The sequence below is a fragment of the Centroberyx gerrardi genome, unplaced genomic scaffold (genome assembly GCF_048128805.1).
Source record: "Centroberyx gerrardi isolate f3 unplaced genomic scaffold, fCenGer3.hap1.cur.20231027 Scaffold_505, whole genome shotgun sequence".
Classification (NCBI taxonomy): domain Eukaryota; kingdom Metazoa; phylum Chordata; class Actinopteri; order Beryciformes; family Berycidae; genus Centroberyx; species Centroberyx gerrardi.
Window position 1 is genome coordinate 2,501 of NW_027605326.1, and position 12,500 is coordinate 15,000.

General features: G+C 42.9%; 2 protein-coding genes across 3 annotated transcripts; one reads left to right on the top strand and one right to left on the bottom strand.

Annotated features, from left to right (window-relative positions):
• Positions 1–2,264: 2,264 nt before the first annotated feature.
• On the bottom strand, positions 2,265–7,415 carry LOC144538425 (uncharacterized). The gene is made up of 3 exons (XM_078282457.1): positions 7,256–7,415; positions 5,924–6,031; positions 2,265–4,912 (listed from the first exon to the last, which is right to left on the bottom strand). Coding segments are annotated over exons 2-3 (1,392 nt in total). The 5' UTR covers positions 5,926–6,031; positions 7,256–7,415; the 3' UTR covers positions 2,265–3,522.
• Positions 7,416–7,547: 132 nt separating this feature from the next.
• On the top strand, positions 7,548–11,414 carry LOC139930845 (uncharacterized). 2 transcript variants are annotated; one of them, XM_078282458.1, is made up of 3 exons: positions 7,548–7,649; positions 7,892–7,993; positions 9,279–11,414. In XM_078282458.1, the coding sequence occupies exons 2-3, from the start codon at positions 7,983–7,985 to the stop codon at positions 10,774–10,776; spliced, it is 1,509 nt and encodes a 502-aa protein (XP_078138584.1). In that variant the 5' UTR covers positions 7,548–7,649; positions 7,892–7,982; the 3' UTR covers positions 10,777–11,414. The 2 variants fall into 2 exon arrangements, with proteins under 2 accessions (XP_078138584.1, XP_071780232.2); XM_071924131.2 differs by having other exon boundaries at positions 7,581–7,649; positions 7,899–7,993.
• Positions 11,415–12,500: the final 1,086 nt, after the last annotated feature.

Here is a 12,500-nt window from a genome sequence, read left to right on the forward strand (position 1 = left end):
AACAAAATAAAACTCTGGAGAATATGGAGCTTTAAACCAGATTGTAGAAAACATCTTCAGGTCAGATCAGAGGAAAACAAGGAAAACAAAACAAAGAGTCATTTTCTTTGATGTAATTCTACTTTAATTATCTAATTGTCAGATTCTTACATAATTAGTGGACAGAGGGAACAGATGAGAGGAGGGATGTGGTGAGAATCCAATCTGACAGACATTCCAAAAAGAGTTTCCAACACACACACACACACACACACACACACACACACACACACACACAAAATCAACAGGGGAGCTGATACGTTACCATGGAGACAGACAGACAGACAGACAGGTAGACAGACAGACAGACAGACTGAAAGTGCTCATTTGTCAGCAGGATATTTTTAGGCACACATTTACTCTGTCCTACACACACACACACACACACACACACACACACACACACTGTCTCTCTCTGCTCCTCTCCTCCATGTTATAGCAACTCTGTAAGTTCATTTGTCTTTGTGTGTGTGTGTGTCAGTATGCCAAGGACGTGTTTCAATGCAACCCTTTCCTCTGAGTGTGTTTATGTGTGTGTGTGTGTGTGTGTGTGTGTGTGTGTGTGTGTGTGTGTGTATTTAGGTTATGCAAGGCTGGGAAAGTCTACACAACTGTTGCATAACTCTCTCTCTCTGAAAGCTTTTCTCTGGACAGATGCCAGGAAGGGGGATATAGAACACACACGCACGCACACACACATGCACACACACACACACGCACACACACACACACGCACGCACACACACACACACACACACCTCTCTCTCTCTCTCTCTCTGTCTTACATGAGCATGGAAAGTCTACTTGTGTTGCCAAAACCTTCAACCGTTCAACCTTCAACCGTAAGATCTGATGATAATATGTAATAATAATATTAATAAAGGATCCATATAAATGTATATAAATGTACATGTAAAAATGAAGTCTTCACATGCAGACTGTGCTCAGGAGTTTCTCTATGTAATGAAACAGGAAGTTGACTTGGCACGTCGGCGACCCCGAGTGGCAGCAGGAGGAACTGTGTGACTGTGGAAGACTTCATTACCCAGAAGCCCTGTGTGATGAGGTCAGAACAGTAAATGTGTTCTTCTTGGAGCAGCTTTAATATTGTACAGTAAAGTGAGAAAACGCTGCAGCAGCAGGTAGAAGTTCAAATGAATTCAGATGTTTTGGAAAATGTTTTGATCTTCCAGACGTTTTTATCAATATGGATTCTCATGACAACCTTTTTCAGTGCAAGCTGTCTCAGATTCACAACTTTTTTAGTATTTTCTTCTCTCTTTCTCTCTCTCTCATACACCCACCCACCTACCCACCCACACACACACACACACACACACACACACACACACACACACACCTGTAGATTGTTGTATCTTATCTTACAGCTGGAAGATAATCGGTCAAATATTTGTCTAGCAGGTGTAGCCTGCCTAGCAACAACTGTACCTGCTAACAACAGAACCCGCGAATAACAGAACCTGCTAACAACAACATGCTAACAACAACCTGCTAACAACAGAACCTGCTAACAACAACCCGCTAACAACAGAACCTGCTAACAACAACATGCTAACAACAACCTGCTAACAACAGAACCTGCTAACAACAACCCGCTAACAACAGAACCTGCTAACAACAACCCGCTAACAACAGAACCTGCTAACAACAACCCGCTAACAACAGAACCTGCTAACAACAACCCGCTAACAACAACCCGCTAACAACAGAACCTGCTAACAACAACCCGCTAACAACAACCCGCTAACAACAGAACCTGCTAACAACAACCCGCTAACAACAGAACCTGCTAACAACAACCCGCTAACAACAGAACCTGCTAACAACAACCCGCTAACAACAGAACCTGCAAACAACAACCCACTAACAACAGAACCTGCTAACAACAACCCGCTAACAACAGAACCCGCTAACAACAACCCGCTAACAACAGAACCTGCTAACAACAACCCGCTAACAACAGAACCCGCTAACAACAGAACCCGCTAACAACAACCTGCTAAAAACAACCTGCTAACAACAACCCATTTTTAATTAAAAAAAACAGTATTGGAACAATATATTGGCAAAATGATGTATCGGTCTAGGTCTAACCACAAGAGTGAAATAAATCAATTGGATTTAAAAAAGTGAGAAACTGTAAAGCATTACAGACACTGAAAAACAACCTTCAGATGTTTTTTTTAAAAAGAGATTACTTGTTGGATCTCTCACAAGTATTTTTATTGACAAATAATGTAATTATTGTGAGATTAAAGACACACACTTTATTTACAAAAAAGTAAAGTAAACATTCAAATGACACTTTATAAACTGAAAAACATGTTTTCTGTTGATCCTGATGCTCTACAGGCACAGTAATCTAGCTTGTTTATTTCACTGAGTTTGAGAAATCTGTCAACTGAATTAAATTGCCAATTACATTTTCAGCCAGTAATCCTGAAATGACACTTTGAAAGTACCATGAGGCTGTCTTGATCTGGAAGTGAATCGTTATTCCTGATCAGTCGTACTCATCCTGCATGCTGAGATCTAACATTTCCACAGAAATCTCAATCTCAAATCTTTCTCAGGCTCGTCCTGTCACCAACATTTACATTTTACACTTTACATTCTAGTCTAGTCTCTTATCCACTGCGGTCAACAGTAGAGTGACCCTGCTTTCACATGCTATCGGATCTATCGGACAAACAAAATCCCTACTCGAAAATGTAATATTAACGGCCTTCAAAGTTGAATGATAAAGTTAGAAAGTCAGAGAAAATTTTGCTACCTGAGATTCTGAGTAATGACGCAATGATGATCTTTAACTTTCTCGATGTGGCGAGCAAGAAAACACTTCTTTACACATGCAACTTTATTACAGGTTTGTAGTTAGCCAGAACAAAAATGATAACTAACATTTAATGTTTAAATGAAGTCTGTTAAAGTAGCTTGTTAATTAGCTTGTTAGCTTGCAGGACAGCCATGTTTGTTTAGCGTTTGTCTTCCGGGATGGATTTTACAAAAATAGCACGTGAAAGCAACGCTGCTTAGCAGTCGACTTGGAAGTCCTGGATGTCGGACTTTCCCACCTGCATGTGAAGGAGGCATAAATTTCAATTCCACAACCGACAGCCAGGGGGTCAATAGATGAAGATGATGATGATGATGATGATGATGATGATAGAGAAATGAAGGGAAAGACAGAACAATAGCTGAGGAGATAAATAGAGACTAGATGCCAATGAAATCCAGTCAGGGAAGTAGCCTATTTGCTAACTGGCACATTTATAGAAATGTTTACAAATATGCACTGACCCTATCAAATTAACTAATGAAATGAATAAATAAATAAATACATACATAAATAAATGGTGTGAGCTCTGAGATCTTTACATAAAGCTAAAATATTAGATAATGGGATTAACCACAGAGAAAAATGCTTCAGCCAATTCCATTCCTCTTCCTTCTTCCTTCATCTCACTGGTTCTGCTCCATCTGCTGTTCTATCTGCAGCTTCATCCTCTCAAACTCTGCCTTGTTCTTCCTCACCAGCTCCAAGATGTCTTCTTCATCCCTCTGGTAGGCCTGGAGGAGTTGTTCTGTCTGAAGGGTCTCATCTTCCCTCCTGGACTTCATGTCCACCAGCCTGCTGAGCCTGCTGACCCGCTCCATCAGGTACTTGGAGTAGACCTCGGTGTAGGTTCTTGAGATCATGTTGACCTGGTTGCAGCTGATCGAGGCTCGGAGGAACACGTCCCGCAGGAGTCTCCGGTGGAACATCTTCCTGTCGTCGTCCAGGACCACAAAGTCCATGAGCTGTGGAGAGAAGTCGATTTTGATGATGTTCGACAGCATCTGGAAGAAGAGGAACATCCTCTCCCACTTTTCCTTCACCGCTCCTAAGACTGCCAGACCTTTCACCAGCTGGTCTATGGTCGACGCCAAGGCTATTTCCCTCGTTCTGCATTTCTTCAAGGCCAGAGAGGTTTCCACCAGACTCTCCTCCGCCATCCTCATGTCTTCCCTGTTTTTCTCAGCCAACTCTCTTGCCTTCTCCAGTTTAACTCCGCACTGCGTGACTCTGAACTCGGTGATGCTGGTTTTGACAGTCCTGCTAGTTTTTTTTGGGAAAAACTCTGCTATTACCTCAACAGTACATTTATAGATCCTTTCCTTTCTGCCGGGGTAGGATTTCATCGCTTTGTCATAGTTGTGTCGATCCTGTCGGAGTTCCTCTGCCAGGTCCTTAGCGACCTGCTCTGTCCTGCGTTTGGTCTCAGCTGCCAACTTCTCTCTCATTTCGTTTTCCATGATCGCGTCCTTGACAATTTCCTCCTTCTCTTTATAGCAACGCTTGGAGTCGACACAAGCCTTCAGAAGTTCCTTGATGATGCCGTGGACCTTTGAGAATTTCTTCATCGGTTCAACAGACAGCTTGACGCACTCTGACGAAATTTCGCCGATCCGCCGGAGCTTCGACGCCAGGCGGCTCTGAACCGGCTCGTCATCGCCTTGAGACTCCAGCACTTCTCTCAGGTATTGTGGAGTAACGGCGCTGTAGAGGCGGATCTGGTCCATGCTGCTGTGGGATTTATTGAACGCCTCCCATCCAGAGTTACAAACCTGCATCAGACAGGCGTGGAAGGAGTCCGGGTTCCTGAGGAATCTGTAGCTGCCTTCAGGAGGGTTTTCATTGACGGAGAAGTCTCTGTCGGAGCAGGCGAGGACCAGCTCGGTCAAGATGGTGATGGAGTGCGGGGCCGGCATCAGGTATTCCTCCCAGGCTTCATGCTGCTGCAGCCGGCTGTCGGTCAGACAGAGATCCCGCACTGCGGCTGCCTCCAAACTCCCATCTGTCTCTGTAGACCTGGAAACAACAAAACACCGAGCTGAGACGGAGCCGAGTGAACCCGCTGTCATCTGACAAGACTCCTATGTGTTTGAATGGGGAGTCGTCTAAGTTCTGACATACAATCATTTGATTGATACTTACAAAAACCGCTGAATTGTGTTAAAGTTTGTTCCAAAGGAACAGAAAAAATATTTTTTTCCTCTTACTGATGCTGAACGCAGCTCCATCCACTGCTTCACCAAACAGTCAGATAACGACATTTAACACAAATCTGGCTCCCATCATGCATCTGTCACTGTATCAGCTGTCAGCAGTGATGTCATCATGCAGTCCACAGTCGGAGCTGATGGTTATATATCTGACAATATCACGCTATTCAATTATTTAAAATGTATTAATAAAACGGTTGAAGTTGCCTCCCACTTGCATCAGTTTTGGTAAATAAAGTTCTGCAGCTGCATGAACCTGAAAGTCTGATTGGTGGATTTTATTTCGATGATTTGTACACAAAGGTGTCGATTGGTCAGTTTCACTGACGACACGTTTTACATTGTCAGAGCCGCCATCTTTAGCGTTACAGACAGTGACCTATCTCTATATAATATATATTATCTATATAATATTATATATAATATAATACTGTCTCAAAGTAACAAAGTAACAAATTACATTTACTCATGACTGTAACTGAGCACTTGTGTACTTTTTGTGTACTACTGTGTACTGTGAACTTACAATTTTCATAGTCAGAAGCTGCCCAAACTGAATCACGTTGCATGAATCCTGTTTATTCATGCTTTACTTTATGTACGTTATTTTGAGTTTTTTAATTACGCTTTTTAATTAATAATACCTAAAAGACTCTGTCTTCTTGTTGTTTTAGCATTGGAAGGTAAAGATCTTATGTAATAATGTATTTTACTCTGAGTAGCCCCCCCACACACCCACATACACACACTCACACTCACACACACACACACACACACACACACACACTCACACTCACACACACACACACACACTCACATTGTCCCAGAGGTTTATGTAGGTTTCGATGTCACTGCAGTTCCTGCTGCTCACCGCCAGAGGGCGATATGTTACTGTCCAGTCCAAGTAACGGCACAATATTTCTGTCTGTGAAGAGAAAACACAAATATTAACCATTATGACTTTATTCATTTTTTATACTCAAACTCTTCAGCTTCCCTGCTTGGAAACACACAAAACAAAACAAACTGTGATTATTGTTTTCCAGCTTCATTTCCCTGCAGTTTGAGCCGCGCCACCTGACAGATGATTTCAGCTGATTTCAGATCTGCTGCAGCAGTGAATTTATCTCAGATCTCAGTCTGTTGGCAGCAGACAGTGGGGAGACGGAGCGTCACAGGTTCGATTCCCACCAGGCTCGATCCCCACCTGGTTCCATCCCACCTGGTTCCATCCCCACCTGGTTCCATCCCTACCTGGTTCCATCCCACCTGGTTCCATCCCTACCTGGTTCCATCCCACCTGGTTCCATCCCCACCTGGTTCCATCCCCACCTGGTTCCATCCCCACCTGGTTCCATCTCCACCTGGTTCCATTACACCTGGTTCCATCCCCACCTGGTTCCATCCCACCTGGTTCCATCCCTACCTGGTTCCATCCCACCATCTATAATATCTATATAATCTTTTATGTGATATAATGTAATGATTTAGCCACATACAGCAGTACACACACTACATATACTACATGCAGTAGTACTCACACTACATACATACTACATAAAGTATTATTGATACTACATACATACTGCATACAGCAGTAGGTGCTGGGCCATAACCAACTTATCAGAATAATTTTTTGTTTCTCTCTGCAGTTTTATCTGTTCATAGTTTTTTTTTGTCTATTCTTTTGATTTACCCTTAATTGTTTGAATTCAATGTTAATTTTCAATTTACTTTCATTTTTCTGTTTTCTGTGTTTTTATTTTAGTGCTGAATTTAAAGCACTTAACAGACATATAATGATAATAATAATAATAATAATAATAATAATAATGACAATAATAATAATAATGACAATAATAATAATAATAATAATAATAATAATAATGATAATAATAATAATAATAATAATAATAATAATAATGACATTGAATTCTTTTTTTTCGTTTTTTCAAGTTTTTTCAAAACTATCAAAATCCCAAAATCTCCAAAGAAACTTTAAAGCGCCTTTTGCCTTAAAGACCTGGTTCAGTTAGAGTTAAATCAGTCTGCAAAGACAGAAGAAAAGTTTGTTTTTCCTGCTTGTAAGGCAGAAAAAGCCTGAAAATATAAAAGAAAGTCTGTAAAATCAGACAGAAGAGGCACTTACACTGTGACTGACGGTTCAGGTCAGGTTCAAACTGACTGCAGCGTCCAGAGACTCAAGACTTCATCTCCATCCTGCTCTCTGATTGGTGGAGGTGGGGTAGGCGGGGCACTGCAAAAGGACAAACTTGATTGGTTGTAGGATCCAACTCTGTTTCCTCCGTTCTGTTTCCTGTATGTTTTTATTTTGTAAAACACAAGCTTGTCTGCTCGCGCTCGGCTTCTTAAAGTTTTCAGAAAGTTGCCGTATGTTTGAGCCCTCTGACCTGGCAACCAATCGGCACCTCCATTGCTGTGTGGGATCCACCAATAGCGGCAGGCGGTGGGCGGGGCAGTGAGCGGCCTGCTGGGCTCCAGTGGGCTCGTCAGTTAGAAACCAGCCTGACAGCAGACAGCAGGTAGGATCACTGGCTGCTCTCAGCCTCGCTTTCAACTTCTTTCAAAATGTCACAAGTCAAATCTGACTTGAAGCTTTGATGGTTCCAACTAGTTGTTTCATCATCGAATGTTATATTTACCATATTTCCCCTGTTTGAAACAAGTTAAATTATTAGCTTCTCTAAGCTTCTTACAGTTTCTCTAAGCTGGTTGGCTGCTGCTGTGTGAGAAGCTCAGATGAACTCAGGTTTCTGGTTTCTAGTCTGCAGGTCTGAACCCAAACTTCTCAACAGGAAAATTCAGACTGAAACTACAATATTTCATGTTGGCATCAAGCAGCAGACATTTTCAACATGGAGAAAAGGTTGGTGCATAATGTCCTCGGACTGAAAACCTACCTAAACCTGTCTAATGCCTCTAATAACTTGACTCAGAGGTGGGACTCGAGTCACATGACTTGGACTCGAGTCAAACTCGAGTCACAGTTTTAATCACTTGAGTCTTGACTTGATGCATGAAGAGAAGACTTGAGACTTGACTTGACTTGGGTTCTGGTGACTTGGGACTTGACTCTGACTTGTACTTTGATGACTTGAAAAGGTTTCTAAAGTCTTGACTTGAGATCTTGTGTTTGTGTAAATGACTTAGATTGAAAGTGATGAGATTTGTTCCAGCGGACGACTGAATTTAAATTCTGTTTTCTGAATTTGTATGGAATGATTGAATTTATTGAAGTTGAAACTGATTATAGAAATCAAACTCATGATGCTCTTACCAAGTTTTTATCCTATTAAAACCATATTGCATTGAAAAGTCCTAGATATTTAGTTTTCTTTAAGATATTAAATTGATACTGGTCTCTTGATTTGTTCTGACTTGACTTGCTGTTCTACATTTAGACTTGAGACTTGACTTGATCACACCTCTGACTTGACTAAATGTTTGTCTTTAATAAACTACAGGTTAAAAACTGTCAGTAATCTTGTTCCCACCACTGAGACGTAACAGATGTGTGTCTGAGTACGTGCGCTGCAGCTAGAAATCCAACATTTGTGACCCAGGTCTTTAAAGACAGGCACGCTGTGGGAGATTGTTTTGATTTTCAGAGATTATTGGCCTTGGTGTTCAGATACGTAAATTATTTTGTTTGAATTGTGAGTTTCTGAATCCAATTAGAACAGAAAAATTCCATGCACACTGCCTTACAATACACAGCGCTTTATTGCTGAGCTTTCGGCCTTAGGCCGTCCAGTTGTATTGTATTGTAAGGCAGTGTGCATGGAATTTTCTGTTCTATTTAGTACTGTCTTTATCCTTTTGTACCTGCCAAGAAGACTTTGAAGGTGTGCAGATAGCTTGACTACCAGAATTTCTGAATCCAAAATGTGCATTCTGGTTAACTGATCCAGAGTCTGCAGGTTTCCATTCCAACCAAACACGACAGCAGCTGATTTCACTGACTGTTCCTCCTGTCTGGTTGGAGCAGTGTTAATCAGTGAAATCAGCTGTTTTATTGTTTGGTTCGAATGAAAACCTGCAGACTCTTGGCCCTCCGCTGCTCTAGTGTGTTTTCATATATGGATGCTTGTGCCAGTGAGTCCTCAGCGTGTCGATAAATCTGACTTCAAGTGACTTGTATGTTCACTTAGGGAGGAAACAAGCGTGGAAGCAGTGCAGCGCCCGACTCTGACCGACCAGACCAGAGGTGACGCCACCTGGGACGAATACCTGATGCCGGCCCCGCGCTCCATCACCATCTTGACCGAGCTGGTCGTCACCTGCTCCAGCAGAGACTTCTCCATTAATAAAAACAAACCTAAAGATGGCTACAGAGTCCTCAGGAACCCGGACTCCCTGCACGCCTGTCTGCTGCAGGTTTGTAACTCTGGATGGGAGGTGTTCAATAAAGCCCACAGCAGCATGGACCAGATCCGCCTCCACAGCGCCGTCACTCCTGAATACCTGAGAGAAGTGCTGGAGATTCTGTCTAAAGATGGGTCTGGCTCCGTTTGGAGCTTCCTACCGCCAAGGATGGAGAGGATCAGCGACACCTCAGAGGAGTGTCTGAGTCTGGCTCGGTCCACCAGGGAGAAGTTCTCCGAGTTTATCAGCCTGATGCAGGAGCTGCTGCAGGCGTCCGTCAACTCCAGGAATTGCTACGCAGAGGAAGTAGAGAAGATCAAGAAGAAAATAGAGAAGAGTAAACTGAGAATTAAGTCAGCTGCCGAGGCCAAGGCCAAAGCAGAGAAAGCAGTCCAGGACCTGCAGAGGCCGGCCGATAAGGGTCACAGGAACTTCAGCAGAGCTGCAGCCTTATCTCCTGTCCCAGTGGAAAGCTTATCTAGCAGTGTGGTTGGTTCAGTGTTTGCCGGCATTGTGTCATTTGCAAATTTCCTTACAAGGCCTTTTCCGAATAAGAGCAAACCAGCAATGAGAAAAGAAGCCTCTGACACCACAGATCCCATCGCACCCTTAAAGATCTACTCAAAATCAGGGGAACTCCTTGATCACAAGCAGCGGAGGATGGACTGGGTCGATGAGGAAAAGTGGGACGCTATATCGAGAATCAAGCACAGGCGAGCGGAGCTGGCGGAGGCGGTGGAGCGGTTTGACAAAACCCTTGCGAAGCAAGAGATAGAGCTGAACGATAACCTGGACCTGAACTCCAGCATCAACACCGCCGTTGAGCTGCTGAAGCAAGGCATGGACGCCCTGGGCCAGGTGAGGGAGCAGTGGAACGAAATGGTCCTCTTCTTCCAGATGGTGTTGGACGTCATGAACCCCTGGTCCGAAGAGGAGGAGCCCCGGTCCGAAGAGGCAAGGATGCTTCGCCATTTCAGGACGCACAAGTCCGGAGGTCGTCTCCACACCTTGGTCCGCAAGGCGTTAGAGACCTCCATCCTGATCAACAGGATGTCCGGAGTCTACACCGAGGTCTCCTCCAGGTATCTGATGGACAGCGTCAGCAGGCTGGCTCGGCTGCTCACCATGGATCCCAGGAAAACAGACTTTCTGCGGGAGAAGGAAGCGCTGCTGGAGTCCTGCCAGGAGGCCCAGAGAGCCGTCGCAGACCTGCTGCAGAAGAAGAAGAAAGAGCTGAGAGTGGAGAGCGAGCTGGACAGGAATGAAGAGCTGAAAGCAGACTGAAGATCCATGAAATGGTGGAAGAGTCCGAGAAGAGAGCAGTGGAAGGATTGATGTGAGAAGAAAGTGGCAGCAACGTTTTACCTTTTTTGTCTGTCAGCAGGACATTGGACAATAAAGACTTGACTACTTTGGGTATTTACATGAGTTTTTGACTTGAATGTGGAAGTTAAGCTCTGAAATTTAAGAACAAGAATCATCTCATCTGCCAATATGGTTCAATAAAGCTTCAGGGATTAGTCTTCTCCAAGTAATGTTGGTGCGGAGAAACACCAACAACTTAAATGTGAACACAGTACTCATCAACACACAACACATTTCACTGCAGACATGACAACCATCTTAAACATGAACTTTCTAGCAGAGTGGAGGTCTGAGAGTTCACAACAGCAGCTTGTTATGTTCATTAGTAATTAGTTTCCTCTCTCTAATTGAAGATGAGCTAATTAGACAAATGAGCAGTCAGAGTTCAGGTAAATTTCTCTGTTCCTTTGCTGTAGTTTTGTTTTTCAGTCTCAGTGAAACTCCTGTTTCCATCTGGACAGTAGAAAGGTTTTTAAATTTGTTTTGATCCAACAGTTTTAGAATTATAATTGTAAAAAGCTTTCATGGATGTTTCTCTGGTACTTTTAAAGATTATGTTTTGGTAGAATTTGTATTATAAATAATATTATTAATAAATAAAAATTTAATAAATCAAACTCATGATGCTCTTACCAAGTTTTTATCCTATTAAAACCATATTGCATTGAAAAGTCCTAGATATTTAGTTTTCTTTAAGATATTAAATTGATACTGGACTCTTGATTTGTTCTGACTTGACTTGCTGTTAATGACATGGACTTGACTTGGACTTGACTTGGTAATCTACATTTAGACTTGGGACTTGAAACATCAGAGAACAAAACAAATCTGTCGCACCTCAGGACCCATCGGCCAATCAGACGCCAGTATTTAAAAAAAAAAAAAAAAAAATCACTATCAGCTGGTATAGGAGGCACATTAGGGCTCAAACCCCTTCAGGACGCTGGATCCCAACATTACAACATGTTATATATCTGATCTTTAAATGGGGATGCCAAAGAATCCATGTTCCCTCTGAGCCTCAGGCAGTTCACTCAGAGTTTGTGAATTTGCTCCACTCTTTCCTGAAGCTGGAAATCAGAGAGAAAACCCTTCATGTCACTCGGATGTAAAATCAGCAGCTGCTCCATTGACGGTGAGTGGGCCGCTGACTTGAATGGAGTTTATATTCTAACCCAGCGAACAGGTAGGAACCAGAATTTAAACCTCATTAGGGTCAAAGAACTCACAAAGAAATCTCATGGCTTATTAAGCGAGAGTCCCATTCACTGTCAATGGAGCAGTAACAGACTTGACATCACAGTGACATCACACATTCAAGGGTTTTCTCTCTGATGTCTAGATTTAGGGAAGAGCGGTGCGAGTTCAGAAGTATGGACTGAACTGTCCTGGGTCAGGAAGAACTTATGTGAATTATTAAAACGGGTGCCATTCCCCTTTACGATTAAATTCCTCAGGTAATTTTAAACGTGGCAGTTCGTGTTAATTGGGGAAAAACAGCTGCAGTTCCTCCAAGGTTCATGAATCCAACAGAACCAAAGGAATGAAACAAGTTCAGCTGATGGTTTTAAAAGCCTCTTGCTGTCGGCTGCAGGACTCTTCAGGTTCCACCGGCCGTCTCTCAGTCTGAGGAACCCGTGGTC